The sequence below is a fragment of the Diplodia corticola genome (assembly GCF_001883845.1).
Source record: "Diplodia corticola strain CBS 112549 chromosome Unknown scaffold21, whole genome shotgun sequence".
Lineage (NCBI taxonomy): Eukaryota > Fungi > Ascomycota > Dothideomycetes > Botryosphaeriales > Botryosphaeriaceae > Diplodia > Diplodia corticola.
Window position 1 is genome coordinate 175,876 of NW_017971500.1, and position 26,815 is coordinate 202,690.

The following is a 26,815-nucleotide window of genomic DNA, read 5'->3' on the forward strand; positions in this document are numbered from 1 at the left end:
GATGCCGCATCTGGCAGCCAAGCCTCCACCCAGACCCAGCAATGGAGTTGGCCATAGAGGATGAGCATATTCTCGCTGTCACCTTCCAGCACGTGTCACTCCTTTTGGTAAAACAGCTGCGCGGTTCGAGAATGTATCTGCACCCACGGACAAAGTCATGGCAGTCCAAACCTCCCCCAATGCCGTCGGCATTCTCGAGCCTGCTGCGGTCGACGTCGAAAAGCTCGGAAGACAAAGGCCGGCCGTCTTCTCGACCAAGGCTGCCGAATGCTGCTTCTGCTTCTCGCTGCTGGCTTCCATGTTCATGGCGGTAGGCTTCTTTCACTTCATCTCCTCCAGGAGCCGATTGCTCACAGGACACAGGAGTACTTCGTCAGCGGATTCCAAATCATCCTGCCTGCCTTGACAACATCACTCGATATCCCCACCGCCGCTCAGAGCTGGCCTGCCAGCGTCTTCTCCCTCGTCGCTGGCTCCTTCATCCTACCATGCGGTCGACTAGCGGATATATTCGGAGCGCGCATGTTGTTCGTCTGCGGGCTGGTGTGGTGCGCAATCTGGTCTCTGGTTGCCGGGTTCAGCCAGAACTACATGATGCTCATCGTCTGCCGCGCTCTGAGTGGCCTTGGTCCGGCTGCTTTCTTGCCGGCTGGAATCATGCTGCTCGGCACCGTCTACAGACCCGGGCCTCGAAAGAACATCATCTTCAGTCTCTACGGTGCCTTCGCCCCCATCGGATTCTTCACCGGCATCTTCTTCGGTGGGGTCAGTGGAGAGCTGCTCAGCTGGGGCTGGTACTTCTACTTCGGCACCATCTTTCTCGCAACCGTCATCGTGATATCAGTCTTCTCCGTCCCCGAAGACCGCCCTAATGGCAAGAGCACGACCATCAAGATGGATTGGTGGGGTCTCGTCACGATTGTGCCCGGCCTCCTTTTGGTGGTCTTCGCAATCACTGACAGCTCCCATGCCGGCCATGGCTGGGCTAATCCGTACATCATTGTCACCTTCGTTGTTGGCGTGCTGTGTCTCCTTGCCGCCTTCTACGTCGAGGGCTGGGTTGCCGACCAACCTTTGCTCCCATTTGACATGTTCAAACCAAAGTCTATCAAGCCTCCTGTCATTGGCTTGTTCTTCTCGTACGGCGTCTACGGCGTCTACCTTTTCTACGCCAGTTTCTAGTGAGTGAAACCCCCAGTCCAATTCCCTTGAACCGTACAGAACACTGACCACACCCGCAGCATCGAGCTCGTCCTCGGGATCGGGACGCTCCAGACCACGGCATGGTTCGCGCCCATGGCCGGGGGCGGCCTCATACTGTCCACGGTCGGCGGGCTGGTCATGCACCTGCTGCCGGGCAAGGTGCTGATAGTGCTCGCGGCGGCGGTCCAGACGGTCTGCTGCCTGCTTTTCGCCATGATGCCCGACAGCCCCGACTACTGGGCGTGGGTGTTCCCGGCCATGGTGTGCGCCACGCTCGGCGTCGACGTTACCTTCTCCGTCACCAACGTCTTCATCACCACCAGCATGCCGCGCCACCGCCAAGGGCTCGCCGGCGCCCTGATCAACACCACCCTGTTCCTCGGCATTGGCTTCTTCCTCGGCGTCGCCGATCTGGCCGTGAGAAGCACCGCGCGGTTGGGTCGCAAGGGAAGCTACAAGGTGGCCTTCTGGTTCGGCGTTGCGTGCTCCGGCGTTGCGTGTTTTGCGTTCCTGTTCGTGAAGATGGGGAGAGCAAAGGGGGAACTCACGCATGAGGAGAGAGCGCGGTTGGAGGCGGAGGATCAGTTGTGACCTTTTGTTTCCGTTTATGTCCGTTTGCTGCGCCACCGAAAATCGTCTCCAATACGCTTCCTACAGTGCAATGCTTAATGCGCACTCCAATCATAGCTGAGAGGGTGAGCTTAATTGTGCACGAGCATCGGACGTGGCAGATCCCTGATTCGTTGAAGTGACGGATCAGCGTGGTATTGTTTAACCGTGCAGACCAGTCTCGTTGTTAAATCCTTAGTCAAACTCAGAACTCGAAAGCTACTCGCTATTTTGCACAAAGTATGTGCAGGCCAATCTCCTGCGCTTCCGCTGAGGCATTGGCTCTAGCCGAGCTGGCCGTGCAGTAATCCGAACAGTTCGGATTTCCTAATGCAGGCCATGTGCGAATACGACACCACCTCTTTGTAATCCGAGAAGCAGCTCGCAACCGGTTCCTATCTGCAGTGCCCATTCCCAGAGGTCCTGGATCGACGCGTGTAACGAATATGTATATAAGCCTATGGCTGGGTGCGGTGGTTAGCGGTTGCATCTCCCTAACCACTTTTTTCCACGCGCCACCACCATGACATTTGACAGTAGCGAGACGGATATTCTTGCTTCAGGAGTACGGTATCCTGTGTTGCTTGCTGTTGCTGTCGTCATCATCACCAGCTTTCTCTACAATGCAATCGCCGGGTTTCTCGGCCCCCGAGCCTGGAGCGGCTTCCCCGTGGTTGGCAGAGAGCCGGGAGAGTGGACGAACAAGCCCGCGCAGCAGCGCTGGTACACACAGAGCAAGCAACTGTTGAGACAGGGGCTGGACAAGGTACCATGCAACACCGAACCCGCCAGAAACAGCTTGTGTCGCTCACGCCTCCGCTTCCCTGTATAGTTCAGCGGCCCTTTCCAACTGTTCAACCCCTCGGGCGCCATTCTGGTCATTCCTCCAAAGTATGCCGATGAGATCCGCAACGACGAGCGGCTCAGTTTCAATGCGTTCATGGAGAAGGTAAACCGTCCTGCACTCCAAGGCTCCATGTTGCCCCCACTGACGCCCCGGCAGACTTTCTTCGTGGGCTACTCAGAGTTCTCGGCTTTCCACGCCGTGACCCAAGGCGAAATCATGCAGGAGACGGTCCGCACGAAGTTGACGCAAGCCTTGGGTATGTTCGACGGACCGGACATGGCGCCGGAAGAAATCAAGACGGCCAGGACTGACGACTCCCTCCAGGCCACATAACCGCCGACCTCTCCAAGGAAATGGCCCTCATCTGCGCCGACCTCCTCCCCGCCACGGCGGCCAGCTCCTCGGACGACGGCCAGAAATGGAGCAAAACCACCTTCGCCGCGCTGGCGACGGAAATCGCGGCGCGCATGTCGGCCAAAGTCTTCCTCGGCGAGCCCCTCTGCCGCAACCGCGCCCTCGTCGACATCTCCATCGCCTTCACCCACGACGCCTTCAAGGCCAAGATGGCGCTCGACCGCGTGCCCGCGCCGCTGCGCCCGCTTGCGCGCTACTGGCTGCCCGAGATGGCGCGCGTGCGCGCGATCCAGAAGACGATGGGGCAGCTGATCGAGCCCGAGCTGCGGGCGCGGCGGGCGCGCAGGGCGCAGCTCGAGGCCGCGGGCGAGCCGGCGCCCAAGCCGGCCGACTCGCTCGAGTGGATGGACGCGGTGGCGCGGGGCCGGCCGTGGGACTTTGCGGCGGCGCAGCTGCTGCTCAACTTCAACGCCATCCACACGACGTCGCTGACGCTGACCCACCTCATGTTCGACCTGGTCGCGCACCCGGCCTGCGTCGAGCAGCTGCGCCGCGAGATAGCCGACGTCTTGCGCGAAGACCAGGGCTGGAAGAAGACGAGCCTGTACAAGATGAAGCTGCTGGACAGCTGCATGAAGGAGAGCCAGCGGATCAACGTCCAGAGTCCCCGTAAGTGGTTATGGACCTGCCATCATTTCCCGTCAACATCACATTGTCAATAATCCAAACCCACTCACTAACCAACCAACCGCCCGCAGTCTTCATGAACCGCGTCGCCCTCGCGCCCGTCACCCTCTCCGACGGCACCACCATCCCCGCCGGCGCCACCACCGCCGTGCCCACGCTGCACATGCAGTCGGCCGAGCGCTGGGGCCCGACCGCGGGCGCCTTCGACGGCGCGCGCTTCCTGCGCCTGCGCGCGCAGCCCGGCTGCGAGAACCGCCACCAGTTCGTCACCACCAGCGCCGAGCACCTCGGCTTCGGCCACGGCCGGCACGCCTGCCCCGGCCGCTTCTTCGCCTCAAACGAGATCAAGGTCGCCGTCGCCCACCTGCTGCTCAAGTACGACTGGCGCTTCGAGGGCGGCCGCGCCGACCGGCCGCGCACCGTCGACGACGGGAGCGGCCAGAATCTGCCCGACGCGAAGGCCGCCGTCGAGTATAGGCCGAGGGTGGCTGAGATTGACGTCGATGCGCTTTGAGGCGGTCGTGTGTGAATCGGAGAGGGGGAGGACGAGGACGAGGACGAGGAAGAAGAACGAGAAGAAACTAGCCGCAGTGGAGTGTTTTTCCTATACTATCTTGGGTTATTTATACGAGGAGTTGATCGGTTAGGAAATGCTATCGTCGGAGTTGGTACATACTTCTGGTAGGAAGGATATAGACAAGTATCTACAACCAGGCATCAAAACGATATTTACCGATTCCGCCCCCTTTTTCTTTTACGACGACAAGCCAGCTATCGTCTACCACTCAACTGAGAACCATTCCTTCCCTAAGCATACAGACGTCTAAAAGGACGGAAACCCCCGATGCTTCTACGAGGCCCCTCTACAGAAGCACTGCACTCCTCTAATCATGAACACCCCATCTACCCACCTCTTTCATGGCCTCTGCACCACCCTCGGCCAGCTCCTCCCGTCCCAAAACGCCGGCGACGCACCTCCACCCGTCCCTACCACCACCCCACCGCAGAACCTCTTCTCTGTACCGCGCACCCGCCTCTCTATCGACGCTCTTCTTCCCCTCCTGGAAGACCTCCTTCCAGAGCTTGCCGGCAATCGCCCTGTCAAAGAGGTACGAGTAGTACGTCGCGCCGTACCCGAAAAGATGGCCGAAGAAGCCCTGCCACGCCGTGCCCGCCGGCTCCGGGACCGTCTGGTGCGTGTTGTAGATGTCGTGGTACGTCTTTGTGCTGTCGAAGCCGGGCTCGAGCGGCAGGGCCGAGTGGTAGGCCTGGTCGAGCATGGCGAGCAGGATCTGGGCCTCGATCTCGGCGCCGCTCATGCGCCGGTCGATGGCCACGCGCTCCTCGACCATGCGGTACGGCAGCGGCGCGTCCGTCTCGAAGTGCCGCGCGAACAGCGCGAGCACCTCGGGCGCCGCCGCGAAGTGCTCCATCAGCACCGACGGCAGCTCCGCGAAGTCCGTCGCGCACCGCGTGCCGCTGACGTTTTGCAGCTGCGTGCGCCCGCAGATCGAGTGCACCGCGTGGCCCATTTCGTGGAACAGCGTCTGCACTTCGCGGAACGAGAGGAGCGTCGGGCGTGCGCTGTGCGGGCTCTGCCCAGCAGTGTCGAAGTCGCAGATCAGCGCGATCGTGGGAAGCTGGTAGTAAGAGTTGCCCGTCTTGTCGTCACGGTTGACCGCCGAAGCCATGCCATCCGTGGCGGCATCAATGGGCGAGGAAAAGGGATGAGAAGTCTGAGCTGCCTCCACGATTTCATCTCCGGAAATCAGACGAGAGCAGCGGAGGGTGAAATGCGCCGGGTTCGGATTCTTGCCGGGACGGGAGAAAAGATCACAGTACACCACAGCAATGTGTCCCTCGTTCTCATCAATCACATCCAACCGCCTAACATCAGAGTTCCAAGTCTCCCCAGGCAGTGTCTCGTGAGGGACTAGTCGAATGCCATAGAGCCTTGTGAAAAGTCGAGAGAGTCCTTGAATGACAGTACCGAGGGAAAAGAAAGACGAAAGAAAGTCGGGGGACCGAATGCGAGTGCGGAGAGATGAGAGCAGTTGCTGCGCGTAGTAGTCCCGATCCCAAGCGTTCAGACGACCGGGGAAGTTGTCATTCCTCGCGTCAGACTTCTTGAATTCCAGGAGCTCCTGAAGTTCGTTGTTGACTTGGACGTGGTTGTCCTCGACCAAAGCCCCCAGGAACTGATTCACAGCTTCCGGGGTGCTTGCCATTTTGTCACTTAATGCCATGTGTCCAAACGTGTCATAGCCAGAGAGCCTTGCGAGCTCCGCTCTCTTCTTCAGCATCTCCTCCAGCCTCGAGATGTTCGCTTTTGACGCTGTTCGGTTCGCCACGTACACCTCTCTCCTGACATCTGGGTCCTCGACAGTCCTCAAGGCCATCAACGCAGGCACGCCGACGGTGGGCATCGTGATCTTGCCCCACCTAGTCAAGCTCTTTGCCAAGTTGGGGTCCAAGCCTTTCAGCCTGCTGCTGTCGAACTTGAGCGACGGCTTTTCCGGGGCCATGCCGTCGACAAAGTCATTCCCGGTGTGGGTGATGTCGTTGGAAAGGTCGACAAAGCGATGCCTCGTCTCCTCTGGCAGGTCAATGGCAGACTTGGAGAAGTCTCTCATCAAGATTGTAGCCACAACCCGCTCCTCCTCGGCCCACGAGTCCCAGACGTCGGGGATGGAAGCCGCCTTTTTCAGCTGCTCATTCAGTCCCGTTGTCGTGTTCAGCCGGTTCATGTACTCGAACATGATGGCGTAGGCTTGCGTTGCAGCGGCCTGGATCTTCGGGTCGGGATGGGTCGAGCGCACAAAGTCGGACAGGTCAATGACACGGCAGAGCAAGTCGCTCAGGCGGTCGAGGTCCCGGGCGAGGGTCCTGTACTCCTCGACGGTGCTGGCCGCCAGCACCTTGTCCACAATCTTCATGCATTTCTGCAGCGTGACCTCGGCGAAGTGCTGGAAGCCTTCCGGGCGGGTGAGATAGCGGTTCTGGAAAAGGCCGGCCGAAGCGCCCTGGAGCTGGTCCTTGGAGCGGCTGGAGAACTCCTTCCAGAAGCGCGGCGAGTCAAAGATGCGGCGCAGCACGCGGTCGTCGTGGTCGGCGTCGGGCGCGGCGCGGATGGCGGGCGAGAAGTCAGCGGCGGTCGCGGCGAAGGAGGAGCCGTATGTCCGCTGCTGCAGGCGCACGCATTGCGAGCAGGTCCAGGCGCGTCGCCCGGAGCGCCGCAGCATGGTGACAAGGCTTGCGGCTTGTCGGAGGGGTGCAAGAGGTGGAGCGAGCAGTGGTGGTGGAGAGGTGAGTGGAGAAGCGCGGCGGCGCGGTGGACGGGCGGAGAGATGACGCGCGCGCGCGGGCTCGGCTTGTGTGCTGGAAAGCGACATCCTCGCCCGTCTTTCAACACCTCGCGTGCAACTTCCCGTCCGTCGACAACCCATTGCCTCCAACCCCCAGCCCCTAATGGCCTTCCGACCGCTCCTCCGGCAGGTGAGCTTGACCGCGCATCCGCTCCATTGACCGTTCCGCTGCTCACACCCGCCAGCGCGCCGTCGTGCCCGCGACGTCCGCAATCCTTGCCGCCGGCCTCTCCCTCTACCCGATCCGCAACGTCCACGCCGAGGCTCCCCACGCATCGCAGAGCCAATTCGAGAGGGTGCGGTCCGCCTCGCTCTCGCCTCAAGCCCGGCTAACCTCCGCCCAGGACCTCCGCAAGCCCATCTACGACGACTTTGCCCCGGTGCCCGCCGAGCCCGCCAGCCCGCCCAAGACGGCTCCCACGCCGTCGACGCCGACGTACACGGACCGGCTGGCCGCCCAGGTCGCCCAGGCCCGCCTGTTCCTGCACGGCTATGCGGCCAAGTCCGAGGACAAGGTCAACGCGGGGCTGACGGAGGCGCTGCGCCTGGAGAACTCGTTCACCAGCACCGTCGCGTCGCTGGCCCCGCCCAAGGAGTCGGGCGAGAAGGTCATGCCCGGCGCCATCTACGTGCTCGTCTCGGCCATGGCCGGCAGCATCGTCACGCGCAACCGCAACATCCTGCTGCGCTCCACGGTGCCCGTCGCCGTCGGCATCGCCGCCTCGTGGGCCATCCTGCCGCTCACCACCCGGAACGTCGGCGACCTGCTCTGGACCTACGAGGAGCGCTACCCCGTCATCGCCGAGAACCACCTGCGCGCCAAGGAGCGCGCCACCAGGTTCGTGCAGACGGGCATTGCGCACAGCAAGATGACGGCCGCCATGCTGGAGGAGAAGATTGGCGATGCGAGGGAATTCGTCGAGGACTGGGTGAGGAAAGGTAGGTAAACGGCTAAAGCGGCATTTTGCGAGGGGACGGCGTGGCGGTGAGACAGGCAGAGACAGCCAAAGACAGACACATCCTGGCTATCCATTGAGTGTTTCATTTGTTGCGCGCAGAAAATTTTTATTTTGGCATAGACCATGGGTGTTCTAGAACAGTGTACCATCAGCTAAGTCTTCGTAAATACAGTTCTCGGAACATTCCCATTCACTGCGAGCAGGCGAATCCAAGTGCTTCAACGTGGTCCCACTGACGAATCAAAAGAATGCAACTTGATTGAACTAAGCTGTTTCACTGGGTCGGCAAGTGGGCACCATGCGACAACCAATGGACCAGCGAGTTTGAGTCACTTGGTTTCCCCAGTGGTCAACGACCCAAGGAAACTCCACGATTGAGAGCACAGGGTATGGTTGAAGATCACATGAATTCGTGCATCCCTCGACTCAGCAGAACCTAGATGTAACACTTAAGAAGCACCACTTGCTTCTCCGAACACTCCTTCCCCCTTCCTACGAACGCGGGGTCCTTTTGACCAATCAGCGTACATCCTCTCAAACGTCTTCTCTACGCGGCGTACTCGGGATGCTTGACTTACAGAGGGCAGTGTGCTGCCGATAAATCTCTTAATATAGGCGCACCGGCGTGATTGGCCACTGGTGCTGCGGGGCGGTATGTACATGACTTCGTCACTTTGCTGCCGCAATAAATGCGGTGGTCCTGGAGGTGGCATCATCGAAGAAGGGGCTGGCATAGGAGGAGCCGGCATTAAAGATGGAGCTGGTATAGAAGGAGCCGGCATCAAAGAAGGAGCTGGCTGTCGAGACCTGTACCTCCTTGGAGGTGTCGCCGCTCACTTGAGGTAAGCTGTCCTATTAGAGCTTGCCTTTGCGATCAACCAGATCCTCGTCCTCGTCATCCCGAAGCTTGAGATGAGGATCGAAGTAACCGATGTCGTCAGGCTTAAACTTGGTAGACTTCGCAAAGTCATCAGATTCCTCGTCGTTCGATTCGAATTCATCTCTTCTCGGCTTGCGGCGGGCGGCGCACGAGGGACGGCAGTTGCTTTCCGCATCGTCCGGATCGGAGTTGTCGGGATCGCGATTGTGGGCGGCCCTGGTTGGGTGCTTCTGCTCTGCTCGACGAGTTCTGCGGTCTGGATAGGCATTCGGCCGTCTTTAGGTGGTGCTCTTCGTGTCTGTTCTGAGGGGCCGCTGGGTGGTGGCCACCTGCTGGGTAGTGGCTACCTGCTGGGTGATAGATACCTGCTGGGTGATGGCCACCTGCTGGGTGATGGCCACCTGCTGGGTGGTGGCCACCCGCTGGGTGATGGCCACCCGCTGGGTGATGGCCACCTGCTGGGTGATGGCCACCTGCTGGGTGATGGCCACCCGCTGGGTGATGGCTACCCGCTGGATGGTGGCTACCCGGCGATTCACACATTGTCCAGTGCCCGTGCGGCCCGGCAAAAGAAGGAGCCGGCATTGAAGACGGCATCATCGAAGGCGGCGGCGGCGGCGGCGGAGGCACAGCGGGACCTTGAGCAACACCGGACGCTTCTTGATGCGAGCGTGTACAGCGGCGCTTGTTGCGATGGTGGTCGTCACGGGGAGCAGGCGGAGTCAGCATCCGCTGACGCTTGCGCTGTTGGTGTTGGGGTGCGCTCGTTAGCATCGTCGCAGCCCAGCAGCGGTCAAAAGCCTGTTTCAGCATCGGTTCTATCGCTTCCAGCACGACCAAGAGAGCGGCGTGGCGGGTTGGAGCGGGGTCTTTCACGATGATGAGGTCAACGGCCGGGACCGTCGAGATGGTAGTCATGCCACAGTGCGGGTATGGGTAAGGGACGTGAATCAGGGCCGGGTAGCCGTGTTGGATGACGGTCGCGGTGTAGGTAGGCTTTGTTGGGCCTGGGGCGGCGGCAGGGGAGCTGGCTGCAGCCGTCGCGGTGGACTCGTCCAGGAGGACAACATGCTGCGTGGACGATTCATGGAAGATGGCGTCCAAGCTCTCTGTCACAACGGTCAGTATGTGGGATGGAGAGATGATATCCCGAACGACAACCTGTGATGGTGTCGACCATGGTGTCGACTTCCTCCTGCGTGGCTTCTCGAGTCTCGTCGATGGCCCGAGAGGTGGTGTTGGCAGGCGATAGACGTCCATATCGCAGCGCGCGAAAGCGCATAACGCGCCTCAACATATCCCCCAGGTATACACATTCCATGGTTGTAGCTTGCAGTGTGGAGGGTGGGAGCGAGCGGAGGAGGAAAAAAAAAAAGTTCTGCGAGGCAGGCTGCTGTTCATTAGGCCTACACCGTTAGACCCGGACCCTAGACTCCTAGAGCAACATGCAACACTTCTTCTTTTGGCAGCCACTAACCGAACTCGGCTGTTGAAAAGCAACTGCGAGCAGCGCCGGGCGGCTTTCACACCCATGGAACACGAGACACGAGGACATGGAAGGCGGATTTTACTACGTGCATTTGCGGATGCCGCTTCTCCATCCAGAAAGAAAATCCCCCTCTCCGACCCCGTCTACGTCTCTGGATCGCTGGACCCTTCGCACGGTGCGGCCGCTTGACTTTTGCAGGAGCTAGCTAGTAAGCCTTGCGACCCAGGCGGCAGGTGTTGATGACCTGGACCCCGTTCTCGTGGCGAGCCTCGCTCATGGTGACGTTGAGCTCGCGCTCAGCACGGTCCAGCAGCAGCCAGAGCGCGCTGGTGCGCCTGTCGTAGCGGGCGCGCAGGATGGTGATTGCCTCGCGCGGGCCCGAGTGCTCGATGAGCTCGGCCATGTAGTCGTTGGGCTGCTCGTGGTTGGGCAGCCGGTACGTGACGACGTCCAGGCAGCGGTTGCTACCGACGAGACTGCGACCGATGGCTGGTCAGGATGCGTTAGCGGCTGGCTCGCGCCCGCGAGAACACGTGGATGAGATCTTACCAAGAATACGCTCCGTCAGCAGCTGAGTGGTGCTCAGTTGCTCCAGCTGCCTGGCGGTGCTTTCGGATAGCTCGCCGACGTCGCCCATTGTGTCGGACTCGTATCCGATCTTGATGAGCCTGAATGTAGGCGATCTCCTGAGGACTATTCAGGTTGTTAGATGTTCTTTGTCCCCATGCGCGGTTTGCTTACATGGTGATTGCACGTGTGCGAAGCTCACTCGGGGTGGGGGTTTTTTTATTTCAAGAGGAAAGGAAGAAGGGAGTGAGGCCATTAAGTAGGTGGACTCAGTCTGTGAAAGTTGACGGTATTGCCATGGCAGCATGTGATCAAAGGTGAGCTCGAAACTGTTGGAAGGCGATGGTGCCATCACTCACTCACTTTGTCACTCACTCACTTTGTCACTCACATCTTGGAGAGGAGCTCACTCTGTCATGGGTGATTCACAGGGACCATCTTCCAAGGCTGTGTGTGAAGCCAGAGGCAAAGGCGGATACATACATGTGCAAACTTCCACTCGGCAATCGAAGAAAAACAGAGGGACGTCCTCCAAAGCAGTTCAAGCTCGACATGTCACTACCCGGGGACTAGACAGTGAAAGCGTTGCATCTATCCGGAGTAATTGCGTTTGTTTGAGTGCTTCCAAATTTCTAGACGAACAGCACACTGGTCTCGGATTGTGCGTATACTGCACATGCTTCCATATTCTGAGGAGATTTGCGGCGCTAGTGTGCTAATGTGCTAATGTCTACAGAACCACTGTCATTGCTTTGACATCTGGAAGGCTTCCAGAATGGCCCGCAGAAGAAAACCACCGGAAAACGATCGCGGCCAAAGGTCGCCATGTCTGTTGCCCGGGGATTTGAAATATGTAGTGAGCAAGGCCGACTACATACGTATCCCGACGCAATTTGGATGCCAACGCCAACCCAAGAAAAAAGGAGACCGATCATGCGATAATCCCAAGAATAGCCGCCGTTACTCACCCGGCATCCCTTTCCTCAAGTTCTCAAACTTACTATCCGGATACGCCAGGTTGTTCTCGACGAACTCGGCCTTGCCGCCATCGTATCCGCACATGTTCTTCGCCACCTTTTTGAGAGAAAAGAATCCATGGTCAGTCGCTGAACTACTACTTTCGTGGCTGTTGTGGTGGTGGTGTCGGTTTGGTTGCTGTCGTAGAGCATCACTCACGTTTCCGATGATGCTTTCCTCGCCCTTCTTGTCCGCCGACGACTCCCACCACATGGCGCCGCCCAGCCCCTTGTCGCGGATGTACTCGGTCTTCTGCACCGCCATCTGCACCGTGTCGTACGACACCATGGTCCGCGTCGACGGGTCGTAGCAGTACGTCGCCGCCGCATCCCGATCGTAATGCTCGTGGGCACCGGGGCGGGGCAGGTCCTAGCAAACGAAAAGTGTGAGTATCCAACACTTGCGCCAAAGAAAAAGAGAGAAAAGGATACAGTACCTTGAAGTCCCACACGCCATTCTCCCAGCTCCCCTCGCCCACCCCACTGTACGGCTTCCCGGGGCCATCCGTATTCTGGAACGCGCGGCCGTACAGCGGCATCCCGACCACCATCTTGTCGTGCGGGACGCCATTCTGGCAGTAGTACGAGATGGCCTGCTCGGCGTTGAACGGCGTGCAGTTCGGGTTGTGGTTGCACGCGTACAGATTGGCCTGGTGGCCGGCGCACGAGTCCCACGAGCCGGCGAAGTCGTACGCCATCAGGTTGATGAAGTCGAGGTGCTGCGCCATGGCCCCGAGGTGCAGCTTGGCGTAGTTCTGCGGGCCGGCCGGCGCCGCGATGGACAGCAGGAAGCGGGCGTTGGGGTTGGCGCCCGAGCGGCGCAGCTGGCCGGCGTAGGCGTCGAGCTCGCGCCGCGTCTCCTGCAGCAGCAGGTTGAGGTCGCGCGCCTGCGCGTCGTCCTGCGGGTACTCCCAGTCGACGTCCAGCCCGTCGAGCCCGAGGTCCTTGAGCAGCTGCACCGCCGACTGGGCGAAGCGCTGGCGCCCGGCCGGCGTGGACGCGGGCGCGGCGAAGTTGGAGCTGTAGGTCCAGCCGCCGATGGAGAGGAGGATCTTGAGGTTGCGGTTGCGCTTCTTGAGCAGGTAGAGTTGCTTGATGCAGCCGTAGACGTTGGTGCCGATGTCGTTCCATGAGTCGCTCGGGTAGTGCTTCTCAATGTCGGACCAGCTGTCCGTCATGTATCTGGGAGCCATGTTAGCCTCTCATTTCTTTGGAGTGGTGAGAACCTGCATACACTTCACCCGTGTCCGGCCGCACGTTGGCAAAGGCGTAGAGTACATGGGTCAATTTCTCGGCCGGGAGATCTTGAGGGTTGTGCTGACGGCCGTAGATTGCCTGCGAAAAGCTGCGTCAGTTCTTTGATGTGTGTTTGATATCGTTTCGGGTTGCACCAACCCAGTTGACAAAGTACGCCACAGTCCTATATCCGTCACCGCCACCCATTGTCGAAGTCGTCGGTCTGGATGCGAAGTAGGGCAGGAATGCAGATGCAGAAGAAGCAAGAGGGTGGAGCAGGTGCTGTGTGGCGGCAGAGAAGGAGCCCGGCGGGGTTAAATATATGTAAACGGCAAGGAGGGCGATAGCTGTGGCAGCAACAGTGGAGAGGGCCGGTGTCCAGCGCATCGTCACAGCTGTGGCGCAGCAGCCGGTCGAGCGAACGCTGAGCACAAGCTGAAACAGGTTTAACGGGGCGCGGCTGATGATCTTAGTCTGTGGCGCCACTCAGAGCTGGTGTCGAAGCGCTGCATCGACTCATGCTCCGTCGACGGCGTGGGGTTACATCCGCTCAACGTTGCTGATGGAGGAGTTGTCGCAGTTGGTTGCCGCCGGAGAATGCGGATGACGTGGGAGCCAGCGGCAACCCGTATCGTGTTGCGCTCGACCAGCTGGTGGTCAGTGATCAGCTGTGGCGATGACAAGGGCTTACAGGCTCACGGGCTCACGGGCTCAAGCGGCATGGCCAGTCACGGCGGATCGAGCTCCATCAGGTTTCTGCAGCTGTGCTGTGGCGCATTGCTAAGAACATCGACTGCAAATCCCCTACAACGCCATGATCCCCGATAATCCAAACGGCCTCGGCGCAATGCCGAGCGTCATAAGCCAAAGCTCGACCGGTGAAACGACAGCCCTCAGCACTCGGCGCCCTTGACACCCTCACTGGAGCATACCTCCTGATACGGAAGAAGCTTTCTGTACGCCTCTTCGGTTTGTGTTGCAATGTCTCTACTTCTCAAAAAGCTCTGGATCCTTTGCTCGCGATCGCCGCACGCCATGGCCGCCTGCCTGACCCTCTTCAATTCTCTGCTTGTCTCGGCGTGCACAATGTCCCTCTGCTCAACCATGGTATTGCCCCATTGACCCGCCCGCGTTGCTTGCCCATATCCGCCCAAGGCAGCAGCGAGAACAACCAATCCTACGAAGGCTCCGTTGGACAGGAATATGGGGTGCTGGTCGCTCTTCTGGTCCCTGTTGTACCAACGCTCCCAGTCCTCCCACGTCGCATTGGCGGTCGGGTCTTCGCCGGGCGTCCACTTGTACGGGCGATCGTATGGAGGGGGGCTGATGTCCCTTGCAGAGCCCCAGCCGGCGCCCCAGCGGTCGTAGGCGGTGCGTTTCGACGGGTCGGACAGAACGGTGTGGGCAGCGACGATCAAGCGGTAGCGCTCGAGGCGCACGGGATGCGGGCAGAGATCGGATCGGACATGCGAGGGCAGAGGACGATCCGGGTGGTAGACCTTGACGAGCTCGTAGAAAGCGCGCTTGTTGTACGGCGAGCCCTTCTTCAGCCGGAAGATTTCGTAGGGCGTCGGCAGCCTTCCCTGGATTGCGCTCGGCGGCCACGGAAAGTGCTCGCTGTCGCAAGAGCCATTCGCGTCGGCGCCAGCGACGTGGGCGTAGGTGCGGGTGCGGGTGCGGATATGCAGCGGGTGGTGTCGGCGGTGGCGGGCGGGTGATGACGCATTAGACGACTTGGTCGGCGGGCAGGCGCATTGGACGCCCTGGTAGGAGCTGAGCAGAAGGCCGGGCTTCTTGATGAGCATCTTCGAGACGGGTTACCGCGGCGCACATGGCTCCGGCAACATTGGGAGAGGAGCGGGAGCGGGAGCGGAGGCGGGGAAAGAGGTGAAGGTATATGAGGAGCTGTAGGAGCGATTGCGGAGGCCGAGTCAATGGTGCGGGACCATCGGCGGCAGCTGCTTCCTTATCGACAAGCGTAGCCACAGCTGCACCGTCGCCGCAACCTTCTCACTCCGCAACTCTCTTTTGTGTTCTCGCTGCGCGACTGATGCATCCGCGTCCGCGCATCCGCTCCGCCTGCTTTGCGCGCCGTCGCTCCCGTCGCCATGGAGCGCCGCCCGGCTCCTTTTCTGACGCGCCTCATATCGCGCCGTCGCGTCGAGCGCGCACCTGAGTCCTACGACCCCGGCAGCGGCCAGGTATTCTCCGAGACACACTGCAGCATGACCTCCATGGTCCCCTCGTGGGTCACTGCAACTACCGGCAGCGTTGCCGATCTTATCAATTTTCGGGACCCCGACTCCATGGGAGCCGCCTGCCTGGAGCAGGTTGCCATTCGCTCCGTGCTTCTCCAACTGGATAGCCTGGACTACGAGGCCATCTCCTGCGTTCCGTGGGCCATTGGGAGGAGGATTTGGGCCCAAATTCGCCGCTACCGCCTAGACTCTCTGCGCATCTGGCGCATCTTCGTCCGGGCATATCCTGACGAGCGCCATGCTTTCCAGGAAACTCGCAAGATCCCCTTGCTGAACTCGAACACGCATCACGCGCTGGATGAAATTGTCAAACAAATTACTGCGCCGAGCTTTGAATGGGTGACGCACTTGACACTCCAAGACCCTCGGCTTTCCAAGCACGATTGGGCCCAGATCCCAAACATCCGGAACCTTGGTGCCCTTACCGTTCTTGGCGCATCTTCAGATAGTCTGGATGACCGCGTTGTGAGAGGCTGGAGTGAAGCCGCAAAGGATGGCCATGTTTTCTTGAAACTGCGCGTGGTCTTTTTCATCGGTCAGCCGTACATCACTGCCCGTTCGTTGGCCTCACTGCGCAAATTCCCAGCCTTGACTCTCTGCAATTTGACTAGCTGCGATGTGGATCTCGATCAAGCAGAGGACCTCGGCTGGAAATTTTCGTTCCTGTAAGTTTGCTGACGATAACGGAGCACGCCATGGAATACTGAATGCAGGGTCAGCAATTCAAAGGCTCACGAGCTCAACCTCGAGTGGACCATGAGCTCCAACGTGCATGACGCCATGCGCGCCTACTATCGACGTGCGTCATCTCCGACTTTGGCTTCACCTGCGGGTATTGGGACCGATGAGGAACCGATCCTCTCTGTATTCAAACGCTCAACACCCGCTGTACTGCCTCCAGAAGGCATGGCGCTATGGGTCTGGCGAAGTAGTCCTACAGAAAACGGTGATGACGTGACCGAGGAGCATCCAACTACCGCAGAGCCTCCGAAGAAGAAACGCAGGTTGCGCGCAACGAAGGAGAAGGCCATAGGCGATGTCTTGGGTAGCTTCGGAATATGAGAGATCTTCTCAAGCGCACCGGGAAGCCCTAGGGATATTCGAACCTTTCATCTCGATTCTTTTTTTTTTTTTGCCAGATCACACATGTATTTTTGATACCCCATCAGCACTTCTTGCTATTGTTTATTCTCACTGCAGCACCCATGTAGAACAGATAGAGGATGACCCGTATTGTTCTTCCATAATTAAGTGAGGTCTCCAAACATTCAGCCCGTCTCAAGGTTGTCATTCCTCGGTCACCGCTGGATTACGGCGCCGCGCGCTGCTGGACATCTAGGTGCCGTATTTCAAGGGCGAGAAAGAGGTCATGAAGATGCCCGGATATCCACGTAAGCTCTTCGACAAGCACGAAGGAGGCGAGAGAAGGGCCAAGTTCCGGAAGCGGGGCGTGTCTTATCACACATGCTCCAGAAGTTGGGACTGTCTTCGTTTGGGTAATGAAGAGGTGAGTGAAAGTGACAGAGTACCAAATGGACAATACCAAATACAGGCAGTCCGCAACTCAGCTTGATCAATGCTGCCGTCACCGCTACGGCCAGTGGTGCGACTCGAAGTTACACTGCTGCACTTGCTCTGGTTCCGAGAAAAGGGGGGAGTGACGTTCAAGGCCGCACAAGCCCGAGGAAAGACCCAAACTTGGCCCCTCGACAGACCCGCAGCAAGTATCTCGCAAGCCTCCTGTCTATTGGAATGCGCACTGTGCATCAAGCTGTAGGCATGCATTATATAGTAAAGTTTGTGTTGTGGAGCCGCCAACGAGGACCACGACCTACATCACCACTGTTTTGGGACCCCACGGCTTGTTCGCCTTTGAACACTCATGTCAACCAACTCCGCAAGAAAAAGCACATTAACCTGAGAGAAGTCTCTTTACTTGCTTGGATTTGGGCACTGTCAAGATGACGCTGACGACAAAATGGCTTTGACGTTCAAGTGTGTCGTTTCTTTATATATAGACTTCCTGTCTCCCCATTTGCGAGCATTCCAGTCTTCTCACCTTAACCAATCACAATTTTTTCGCTTTTTAAGTTCCTTCGAGACTTGATAGGCGCTTACCGATGATCTTGAGTGGGAGGCGGTGGTCGGCTTTGAGTCATGGTGTTGACAGCTCTTGATGAAGGAATGGCACTCTTCGCTTGATTTTCCTTTGCCTCAGGCTTGTGATCATGCTCGCTAGTTGGGGGGTTGTTCATACCAAGCCATTCCTTGAACCTGACATACCGACCTCTAGTTGTGGTTGTGAAAACCTCCTGTATCGTAACCTAGACAAGAAGCTTACGCCAACCCCCCATCTGCCATGCTGCACGACCCACTGCTGCTTCTCATCCTCAATGCGTCGACCCGCTGGACCCTGTTCTCCAATCGGTGAAGACGACAACGAGTGCACCTGCTGCTTCCATTTACAGCAGTGCCACCATCACCGCCGCCGCCGCCGCGAGAAGCCAACCCACAAATTCCACCCCCACGTCCTCTCCAACTTTCTCCAGACGCAAACCAACTCTCACCCACCGAATTTTTTTCTCCCCCTTGAACAACCAAGCGCACGGTCCGCCTCTCACACAGACACCATGACAGAACCCAAAGACGCGGCCTTCGAATCCGAACTCCACATCTGCTCGCTCATGATCGAGCAAATAAAAGGTAAGACTCTCCCCACCCGGCCGCCTCACCACACCGCACCGCACCCACGCCGTCCCGTCACGCACGAGTCTTTTTCCCCATGGCGCCACCACCGTCATCGTAACTCATCGTCGCCGACCTCCCCTCCAAACCCACCCCCCAACTGACCACGCGACGACGACGAACAACACCACACAGCAAACGCGCGCGTCCTGTTCGGCTGCCGCCTCAGCTACGACGTCGTCATCGGCCACGGCGACGACGGCGGCTACCGCGCGATGCTTTTCCGGCACAACCACAACGTCAACACTGACGACGGCGACGACGACAAGAACAACAACAACAAGACCTGCGCGGCGGACGGCCCCAAGGGAACCAAGTTCTCGGAACTGCGGCAGGCGCACGCGCTGTTGCGGATGGGGTTCGCGCCGACGCGGAGGGCGGCGGTGAGGAGCGTGTTGGATTGGACCGAGGGGCTGGTCAGCGGTACTGGTGTCTAGACGTGAAGCTCATTCTCATGAGTACTTTTGCGTGCGTGCCCGGCTATATCGGTGCACCTGTATCGGGGAGGGAAGTCAAGGGTAACTACTATCTGGAGAGGGATATCACAATGGACTATGGATATATGTAAGCGTTCACGTGGATGCTTCGACCAGATTGCTGCGCCAAGTCCTGGATTGATGGGAGCACCGGTCGCGGAAACAGCCGTTCTTTGGGACTGAAGATCCAAACGCTTTTGCCAAAGAAGGGTTGTCCGTGCAACTTGTTAGAGCTGTGCAATATCGGCGAGTACAACCGAAGCGCTATACGTTCTCAAGACAGCTGGCGTCGTTAAGCGCCAACGGGATCTTTCGGAGTGCGATCAAGAGTGCAAGGTAATCACCGCGAGCCTCGAGTGGCAGAATGCATGACAGACGGACCATAACAAAGCTTACAGGGGGACTCGGCTCTAGAGACAAGTTGGAAGGTGTAGACGAGCACCGGGGCCGAAGAGAGAAATTGCGTGGGCCCTATACCCAGGGTAATGGGAGCGTTATAGACAGGAATGTTTCATCAGTCGGACGGGGTTGAATGGTAAAGAGAGGGTTTATCCGGCATAGTGGTAGCGAGAAATAGACTTGAGCTAAGCTCGACGCTCTGGGGTTTGACTCAAGCAGAAAGCTTCGCATTCGACTCGCAGGGGCATGGAAATGCCAATAGGTAGAAGTCGTTGTTGCAATTGCGCAGGAAGACATGGGCAAAGTGTTCACCGGCCGGTTCGTCGGAAACTGGACACCTGAAGGCTCCGAAATTGCCGACTAGGGGCGGATAGTCATTAGAGAAAGCAGATGACGTAAAAGGAAGCTGATCGACCTACTGCAGACTCTACAGCATGGGCTGGCGGGCCACTCATGGCCGACAGCTGGGGCAAGGGTTGACCCACACTGGCGGTAGCCCTCATGTTAGCCAACTGCCGAAGGTGGCGGGGCTGTAGGGAGACGAGACATGGATCGGTACATGGTATTATTATTATTACGCTCCTTGCCAGCGATGAGCAGGATTGTCGCCAAAAGTGGAGCTGGGTGGCTTTGTGGAGCGTTCCTGAAATTTGCACACCTCGTCCTCCCTGACGAAGAGCGGGGTCGACCAAGCGGTGCAACGAAGCGGACAAGCGATTGAGCGAGGCTGCGGTCCGGAAGGAGCGCTGGACGGGGCGCCGGAATCGGATGGTGCCCGGGTGGCCTCATCAAGCTTGGCCAGTGGATGAGGCTCCCGGGCGTAAAGCTTAGCCTGGAATGGTGGGTGTGCCTGAGTCGGCGGCGGCGGTCAGCCCGCGATAAGGCCACGACACGAGAGGATTTGGTGACGGGAAAGCGTGCAGAACGGCGTGGGACGACGGGTCCTGCCGTGGGCAGCCGTGAAGACGTTTTCCGGTCGGCAAGGGCGCAGCTGGAGAGGGCGTGGACCGACGACACCCTGGCACCCCACGGGGCTCAAGCGCGTCCCGGCGCGGGTTGGCGGTGCTGGCGGGCCAGAAACGGCGGGGGTTACGGGCCAAGAGCCAGCCAAGCACCGGCGGCCGAGGATCCGCCGCATGGCGGACAGCATCATGGGCAGATGGGCGGCAGGGAAGCGCGCGCTCGTCGTGGGCGGCGTGGGCGTGCGGAGGGCGTGACGGCAGTTCACGTTGGCGGCTGGCTCCTGGGGCTTCTGGGGCGGGCGGTGCGGGCTGCAGGCAGGAGATCTCGGGCCCCGGCCAGTGCGGGGAGCGTCTCGCTAGCATCCCGGGGTGCAGGTGCAGTGCAGGTGCAGTGCAGGTGCCGCGCAGGTGCCGCGGCCGCGCTTGCCGTTCTTCATCGTCTCCGCCTCCACCTTCGCGCGCCCTCAATCAAGTCACTGCCCCGCCCCGTGCGCCTCTCAGCTCTCAACATGCCATCCCCGTCCCGGCCTGTGTCTCGTCATCGTCATCGCTCCGAACCCAATAGCCCAATGGCCCAATAGCCTAATGACTCGTCCGTGCCGTCACCTCCCTGAGGGCACCACTTCGGCCCACTGCAGCACGCACGCCCGGCACCACCTTTGCATGCCGATGATCGTTGCCCTGCGCCTGCCGCTATAAAAATGCCCGAGCCCGGCTGTTCCGTTTCTCGAAACACCAGGCGATCGTTCGGCCTTTTCCATATTTCCCCCCAACAAGGTCGTGGCCGCCAGGATGCGTTACGGCTACGGTGCCATCTTGCTCGCCGCCGCCGAGGCCGCTCTGGCCGCCCCTGCCACCCGCAGGGCTGCTGCTCCAGTTGCCTCGGTGAAGAACGGCACCATTGAGGGTGTCCACAACCCCGAGTACAACCAGGACTTCTTCCTCGGACTCCCCTTTGCTCAGCCGCCCGTCGGCGAGCTCAGGTTCCGCGTGCCGCAGCCCCTCAACACCAGCTTTGCCGCCACCTGGCCCGCTACCGACTATGCCCCCTCGTGCATCGGCTACGGCGTACGTCTTGGCTTTCGTCTTGCCCCTGAGCAGTCCACTGACGAAACCAATTAGAGTGACCAATTTGGTTACGAAATCTCCGAGGATTGCTTGTACCTCAATGTTGTGAAACCCGCCGGCTATGAGAACCAGTCTCTCCCCGTGGCTTTCTGGATCCATGGCGGCGGATTCTACGAGGCACGTGCCCGACGCTCCAAGTCCCTGTTTCGCACCTGAGCTAATCTCCCAGCAGGGTGGTGCCGGCGACCATAGGTACAACTTGTCCTTCATCGTCCAGAACGGTGTTGAGATTGGCAAGCCTTTCATCGCCGTGTCAACCAACTACCGCCTCAGTGCCTGGGGTTTCTTGAACGGTGATGCTGTCCAGGCGTCTGGCAATACCAACCTCGGTCTTCGCGATCAACGCCTGGCTCTTCACTGGGTCCAGGAGAACATTGCTGCTTTTGGCGGTCCGTCATCTCCCCACTCACTTCTCTTCCTCGTCAACATGCATCGCTGATCAGCTTCTAGGTGACCCCGACAAGGTTACCATCTTTGGAGAGTCCGCCGGTGGGTGTTCCGTCGGTTTCCATCTGACTGCCTACAATGGTCGTGATGACACTCTCTTCCGTGGCGCCATCATGGAGTCTGGCTCTCCTATCTACTACACCACCCTCAACGAAAGCGCTGCCTTCCAGCCGAGGTACGACACGCTCATCTCGCAGGCCGGCTGTTCCAACTCCACCGACAGTCTTGCCTGTCTGCGCTCTCTGTCCTACGACGACCTGAACGCCGTCATCAACCAGACTGCACTTCTGAACTGGGGCCCGGCCATTGACCACGACTTCATTGCGGGCAAGACCTCGGACCAGCTTGTGAAGGGCGACTTCGTCCAGGTGCCCATCATTATTGGAGCAAATTCAGACGAGGGTGTGAGCTTTGGGCCACAGGGCATCAACTCCTCCACGGATTTTGTGAAGGCGCTGCAGTGTACGTCCGCCCACCCCTCCGCTAATGAGAATAATCACCCGGACTAATGCAAGCCCACAGCCACTGGTATTCCCTCCAACTTCACGTCTACCATTCTCGCGGCTTACCCGGATATCCCTGCCGAGGGAATTCCGGGCTCGCCGCCGCTGGGCTTCCTGCCTCCTGACTTCCGCTACGGTGCGCCCGAAGGTCCTCAGTACCGCCGTAGCGCCGCCTACTACGGCGATCAGTACTTCGTCGGCAACCGCCGCCTGACATGCGAGCGCTGGGCCGAGCACGGCGTTCCCGCCTACTGCTTCCGCTTTAATGCCATCCCCAACGGCGCCACAGCGGCCGCACACTTCCAGGAGGTGGCCTTCGTCTTCGACAACATCCTCGGCACCGGCTACAACCCGCCCATCTCGTCCAAGCCCTTTGAGAATCGCGGCCAGAGTTACGTCGACCTCGCCAAGTTTATGAGCTCCTCCTGGGCCAGCTTCTTTGTTGACCTCGACCCCAACGGCTACAACCTCCAGGGCAATGCCACCGTCGAGCAGTGGACCCCCTACGACATTGCTGATCCCAAGGATATCGTCTTCCATGCCAACGTCACCAGCTACATGGAGCCCGATACTTACAGGGCTGCTGGCATGAAGCTGTTCAAGGACTACGCTACTTCTGTGTACAGCAGGTAGAGCCGCGACCATGATTCACGCATCATGGGGGAGAGTTTGGATGTAATGCTTTATGTAGTACTGTAAATATGGATTGATGAAAGGAGATAGTTACATAATAACTAACGAAATACGCTCGACGGATCCTTTTCTAATTCTTGTCTTTGTCTGTGCTAGTAATTCTCTACACACTCCAAGGGCAACTTCCCCTTTACACTAAGATGAACAATTGAGAAAAGATCTCACGATGTATGTATACTCACATGCACGTGGCCCTTGATACCGAAGACCGTATCGTTGACGTCGTAATATCGACCTTTGTGTGCCTACTGCTGGATGTTACTGGACCTCAGATTTTCACTGTTGCAGAAACTGTACGAGATCTCCCCCTTACAACCGCTTACTCTTTTTTTTACATTGCTCGCCAACACACTGCTAATCATCCTAGGCGTCCGATCATTAGCGGAATCTGGAGACGTTTCAAGATGGTGGTGACTGAAAGTTAAAGGACTGAATGAAACGCATCAAAGTTGCCGAAAAAAAGACCTTTTCCTGCTCTTTGACTCAAGTCCACGCCCTGGAAAATAACGCAAGGTACCGATCAAACAACAGTTGATACGTGAAACGAACCTGGGTCTAAAATTTGGCTGGCGACGGGTCAAATCTAATTGGTGTTAGCCTTCTAAGTTTTGCTGTACTGATGTCTTTAAACGCTAAGAAATTGGCACGGCACAAAGAGTGCCGCCACCGTAAGCTAACAGACGTGCCATGCAGCAGTGTGTCGGCACCGTGAGCTGACGAGCCCACGCACAGCCGCTGCCATGCACGACCATTCCCTCCCCTTCCTCCCCCTTCTCTCTCTCTCTCTCTCTCTCTCTCTGAGCCACATGCCCGCCCCTACCCACCCTCAATACGCCTCCTCCTGCCTCCACTTCCACGGACTGTACTTCCACTCCGAATCCCCCTTCCCACCCAGCCTCCTATCCAGACCACCCCACAGCCTCCTCCCCTCCCTCCTCGACCCCCTCATCTTGAACCTCGGCCTGCGCACGCACTTGGGCGCGAGGAACCCCGCATTGACGACGACCTTGCGGTAGCACCTGCGCCACGACGGAAAATCGTCCGCGAACAACCCCGCGCGGCGCGCCATGCCGACGGTGGAGGGGCCGAAGCGGGCAAACAGGCCGGCGCTGTCCCAGCGGCGGCGGGCCTCGCGGATGACCTCGCCGCGCCAGTGCCAGACGAGGCGGTCGAGGGAGGCGGCGACGTCGGCGCCCTCGATCTCGCGGACGAGGCGCAGGACCCAGCGCAGGCGGACGGTCGAGACCCACTCGTTGTTCTCGAGCGGGGCGGTGACGCCGGCGCGGACGAGGGCCTTGGAGAGGAGGGGCAGCAGCGGCGCGCGGCGGTCGCGCAGCCAGAGGTAGCAGTAGTGGACGTTGCGGAAGCGGTGGCGCGTCGGGTACGCCGTCTGGCCGGCGTAGGCGTGCGCGACGAGGTGGACGAGCTCGAGGCGGAGCGCAGAGGTGCTGTCGGTCAGCGTGCGGCGGTGCTCGGGCGGCACGCGCGCGAGGGGGTCGTTGTGGTCGAGCAGGGCGAAGAGCTCGTCGCGCGGGAGGGAGCCGTGCTCGATGAGCGCGAGGACCAGCCGCGGGCAGAGGCTGAGCCAGACGTCGCCGATGGCTCTGAAGAACTTTAGCGCTTTGCGAGGGTTCTCGTCGCTCATTGCTTCGATCACGGCTGCGGCGGCGCGGCGGTCGATGGGGACTCGGGCAAGGACTAGTCTTGTGTACAGTTCATGCGCAACGTCAGGGCCGTGCATGGCTAGTATGAGCTCTACGGCCTTCGAAAGTGTCGTCTGGTAAGGTAAGTTTTGATCTTTCAGAACCATAATGACATTGAAGAAACTGGTGACCCTCGGATCCTCGGTGGCGTCTGATTGCTCTATCCGCTTTTTATAGGCACTCTGTAGCTTGTCCGCCCGAAGCTTTCGCTTTTTGGCCCCCATGTCTTGGCCGACGTATTGCGGTACCCAAAAATGCATCCAGAATTGACAGATTTGGTCCATGGAGAAAAGCTCAAAATAGGCAATGGCCAAAACCGGGTCGAAGCGGCGAGCAATCTCATGGTTTGGCGCAACGACGGCAAGATGGCGATCTGCGTAAGGACAAACATGACAAGTTTGGGAGATGCAAGAGAACCAGAGCCGAAGGGTATTCTGCATCCCTTCATCCAGGGCAACGCCTTTTCCCAAAGGTAGGAGTAGTGTAAGAGTCTCTTGCATGACTTCTCGCGCTCTTCTTGAGCTCATGGATTCTAACACGCTTTTGATGACGTGCCAGCCCAGTCCGTCTGACGTGCACGTGGAGCCGGATATGCCTAGTTTTCCCAGCCTTTGGACCCATATGGCGAGATGTGCTGCAATACCGTGTGACCTCGCATCATTGTTGGTTGGCCAGAGATGTCGGTAGATAGCTACGCGGAAGAGCGTATGGACTGGATGGGGGCCGCATCGTGGTATTGGGGGCGTGTCCAAGACCAACACAGCTTCAACTATTTTGCGGACGATGGAAGTGTCGAAATGATCTACTGGCAAGCGTCTGCAGGAATTCATGCCCAACCATATTGCCCGGTATGCTCCAAATTGCCAGTCATTAACCATGGAAGGATGCGGACAGACCGTGGCACATAGCTGGGGTATGCTGTCTACGATGTCGTGCAGCTCCGAGGGTAACATTGTTCCGAGTCTGAGCGAGTTTTGAATCGTGCTGATGAGCTGGCCGAGGCGTTGGAGCGGCATGCCGTCGCTGATTTTGAAATCAATGAGGGTTTTGATGTTTCGCGCTTCCGGGACGTTCAACTTTGGGTTCTGCAGGAATGCAAAGATCATTCCGTAGCGCGATTGCGTTTGTGGTCTGACGATGCGGGCGTTGGGTGTTTTAATTCCGTGTGATTCCTTGTGTATGGCTAGGAAATGCGTCATGGCCATTTGGCTGAACAGAACAGTATGTTGTGGTTCAACACCAATATACGACCAGAGACTTTCCAATTCGGTTGTATCGCGGACGCCGGCAAGGCGGTGGCTGTATTCTCCAATAGGATCTGAAAAACGAGACTGCTTTCTCCCAGCGGAACCATTGTGATTGGACAGCCATTTCGGTAAAGCTGAAGGTCGTGGCTCTACAAGGTACATTAGCAGCAGCAGAGCCTCGCAAGGCCAAGTAACCCACGCCTAGACGTACTTTCCCGGCTCAACGACTGCTCCGGTTTCATTGGAGGCTCCCAGCTCCAAGACTGGTGCAACGGCTGGTCCGCACCGAACAATGCGCCAATGTCAGGGCCGATTCCCGGGGCTGCGGTCGCGAGACCCATCATACGCCTCCTCGAAGCTCTTCTCCGAGCCTCCAATGGCCCTGGGACGTTGCTGCCATAGCGCTTGCGGTTCGCGTCGGAGACGTTGAGGAAACGATGAAAGGCGTCGGCGAGGACATCATCGGTGATCCAGATGGGTTGCGCATGTCTGAGGACGGTATGGTGCACTGCGCTGCGGCAGGCAGGAATCCTGGGGGGCATGAAAGGCGAACGGTGGATTCATGCCCGCACGCGCGCAAGCTCGTCGACGCCGGCCGACGTTGGACACGGCGGCGTGCCCTCGGGCGCTTTGTCAGCACGTAAGATGATCAGATAAGCCAATCACGTTACTTCATTTACGCAGCTCACCCCTCTGCCCCTCCGACCACCTCGGCGCCGGCACAAACACCTGGGTGAAACAGGGACAGCGCTTCTTTTGACTTTTTCCTGTATCACCTTCTGCGGATGACACCTCGGTCATCGAATACTACGTTGCTGGGCTGAGGATGCATGTATTGCCATAAGCAACCGTGATTGTGCAGGGCGCAGGCATACTTTGTGCTTGTGCAACGCGCGTGGCTGCTCAATCTATCTGCCGCAGGGGAGCCCGTCGCCAGCAGTGGAGCTTGTGCCGGTCGATCTGACTTGAAACCACGTTGACAACAGAGATGCACTGCCTGTTCAAGAATATGAGCCGAGACATGGCGGCCGCTGCGCCGCAG

General features: G+C 58.8%; 11 protein-coding genes across 11 annotated transcripts; 6 read left to right on the forward strand and 5 right to left on the reverse strand.

Moving 5' to 3' along the window:
- Nucleotides 1-157: 157 nt before the first annotated feature.
- Nucleotides 158-1,794, forward strand: BKCO1_2100063 (major facilitator superfamily transporter; the record flags this gene model as incomplete). Its single annotated transcript, XM_020272720.1, has 3 exons — nt 158-310; nt 364-1,181; nt 1,242-1,794. The coding sequence occupies 3 exons, from the start codon at nt 158-160 to the stop codon at nt 1,792-1,794; spliced, it is 1,524 nt and encodes a 507-aa protein (XP_020131002.1).
- Nucleotides 1,795-2,335: 541 nt separating this feature from the next.
- On the forward strand, nt 2,336-4,214 carry BKCO1_2100064 (cytochrome p450; the record flags this gene model as incomplete). Its single annotated transcript, XM_020272721.1, has 5 exons — nt 2,336-2,578; nt 2,645-2,761; nt 2,816-2,915; nt 2,984-3,682; nt 3,772-4,214. The coding sequence occupies 5 exons, from the start codon at nt 2,336-2,338 to the stop codon at nt 4,212-4,214; spliced, it is 1,602 nt and encodes a 533-aa protein (XP_020131003.1).
- A 370-nt stretch (nt 4,215-4,584) lies between these two features.
- On the reverse strand, nt 4,585-6,942 carry BKCO1_2100065 (mitochondrial intermediate peptidase; the record flags this gene model as incomplete). Its single annotated transcript, XM_020272722.1, has 1 exon — nt 4,585-6,942. One exon carries the CDS (start codon nt 6,940-6,942, stop codon nt 4,585-4,587), a length of 2,358 nt encoding a protein of 785 aa, XP_020131004.1.
- Nucleotides 6,943-7,168: 226 nt separating this feature from the next.
- Nucleotides 7,169-8,012, forward strand: BKCO1_2100066 (mitochondrial protein; the record flags this gene model as incomplete). Its single annotated transcript, XM_020272723.1, has 2 exons — nt 7,169-7,195; nt 7,251-8,012. The coding sequence occupies 2 exons, from the start codon at nt 7,169-7,171 to the stop codon at nt 8,010-8,012; spliced, it is 789 nt and encodes a 262-aa protein (XP_020131005.1).
- An 867-nt stretch (nt 8,013-8,879) lies between these two features.
- On the reverse strand, nt 8,880-10,186 carry BKCO1_2100067 (uncharacterized protein; the record flags this gene model as incomplete). The annotated part of the gene is made up of 3 exons (XM_020272724.1): nt 8,880-9,139; nt 9,270-10,013; nt 10,066-10,186. 3 exons carry the CDS (start codon nt 10,184-10,186, stop codon nt 8,880-8,882), a joined length of 1,125 nt encoding a protein of 374 aa, XP_020131006.1.
- A 412-nt stretch (nt 10,187-10,598) lies between these two features.
- BKCO1_2100068 (glycoside hydrolase family 18 protein) lies at nt 10,599-13,419 on the reverse strand (the record flags this gene model as incomplete). Its single annotated transcript, XM_020272725.1, has 6 exons — nt 10,599-10,882; nt 10,943-11,086; nt 11,929-12,346; nt 12,414-13,158; nt 13,211-13,311; nt 13,372-13,419. The coding sequence occupies 6 exons, from the start codon at nt 13,417-13,419 to the stop codon at nt 10,599-10,601; spliced, it is 1,740 nt and encodes a 579-aa protein (XP_020131007.1).
- A 686-nt stretch (nt 13,420-14,105) lies between these two features.
- BKCO1_2100069 (hsp40 co-chaperone) lies at nt 14,106-15,017 on the reverse strand (the record flags this gene model as incomplete). The annotated part of the gene is made up of 1 exon (XM_020272726.1): nt 14,106-15,017. The coding sequence occupies one exon, from the start codon at nt 15,015-15,017 to the stop codon at nt 14,106-14,108; it is 912 nt and encodes a 303-aa protein (XP_020131008.1).
- A 303-nt stretch (nt 15,018-15,320) lies between these two features.
- Nucleotides 15,321-16,532, forward strand: BKCO1_2100070 (cbs domain-containing protein; the record flags this gene model as incomplete). Its single annotated transcript, XM_020272728.1, has 2 exons — nt 15,321-16,135; nt 16,190-16,532. 2 exons carry the CDS (start codon nt 15,321-15,323, stop codon nt 16,530-16,532), a joined length of 1,158 nt encoding a protein of 385 aa, XP_020130925.1.
- Nucleotides 16,533-18,100: 1,568 nt separating this feature from the next.
- On the forward strand, nt 18,101-18,652 carry BKCO1_2100071 (uncharacterized protein; the record flags this gene model as incomplete). The annotated part of the gene is made up of 2 exons (XM_020272729.1): nt 18,101-18,173; nt 18,351-18,652. The coding sequence occupies 2 exons, from the start codon at nt 18,101-18,103 to the stop codon at nt 18,650-18,652; spliced, it is 375 nt and encodes a 124-aa protein (XP_020130924.1).
- A 2,192-nt stretch (nt 18,653-20,844) lies between these two features.
- BKCO1_2100072 (alpha beta-hydrolase) lies at nt 20,845-22,763 on the forward strand (the record flags this gene model as incomplete). Its single annotated transcript, XM_020272730.1, has 5 exons — nt 20,845-21,120; nt 21,175-21,297; nt 21,353-21,569; nt 21,631-22,089; nt 22,150-22,763. 5 exons carry the CDS (start codon nt 20,845-20,847, stop codon nt 22,761-22,763), a joined length of 1,689 nt encoding a protein of 562 aa, XP_020130923.1.
- An 886-nt stretch (nt 22,764-23,649) lies between these two features.
- Nucleotides 23,650-26,315, reverse strand: BKCO1_2100073 (fungal specific transcription factor domain containing protein; the record flags this gene model as incomplete). Its single annotated transcript, XM_020272731.1, has 2 exons — nt 23,650-25,922; nt 25,985-26,315. The coding sequence occupies 2 exons, from the start codon at nt 26,313-26,315 to the stop codon at nt 23,650-23,652; spliced, it is 2,604 nt and encodes an 867-aa protein (XP_020130922.1).
- Between the last annotated feature and the right edge of the window lie 500 nt (nt 26,316-26,815).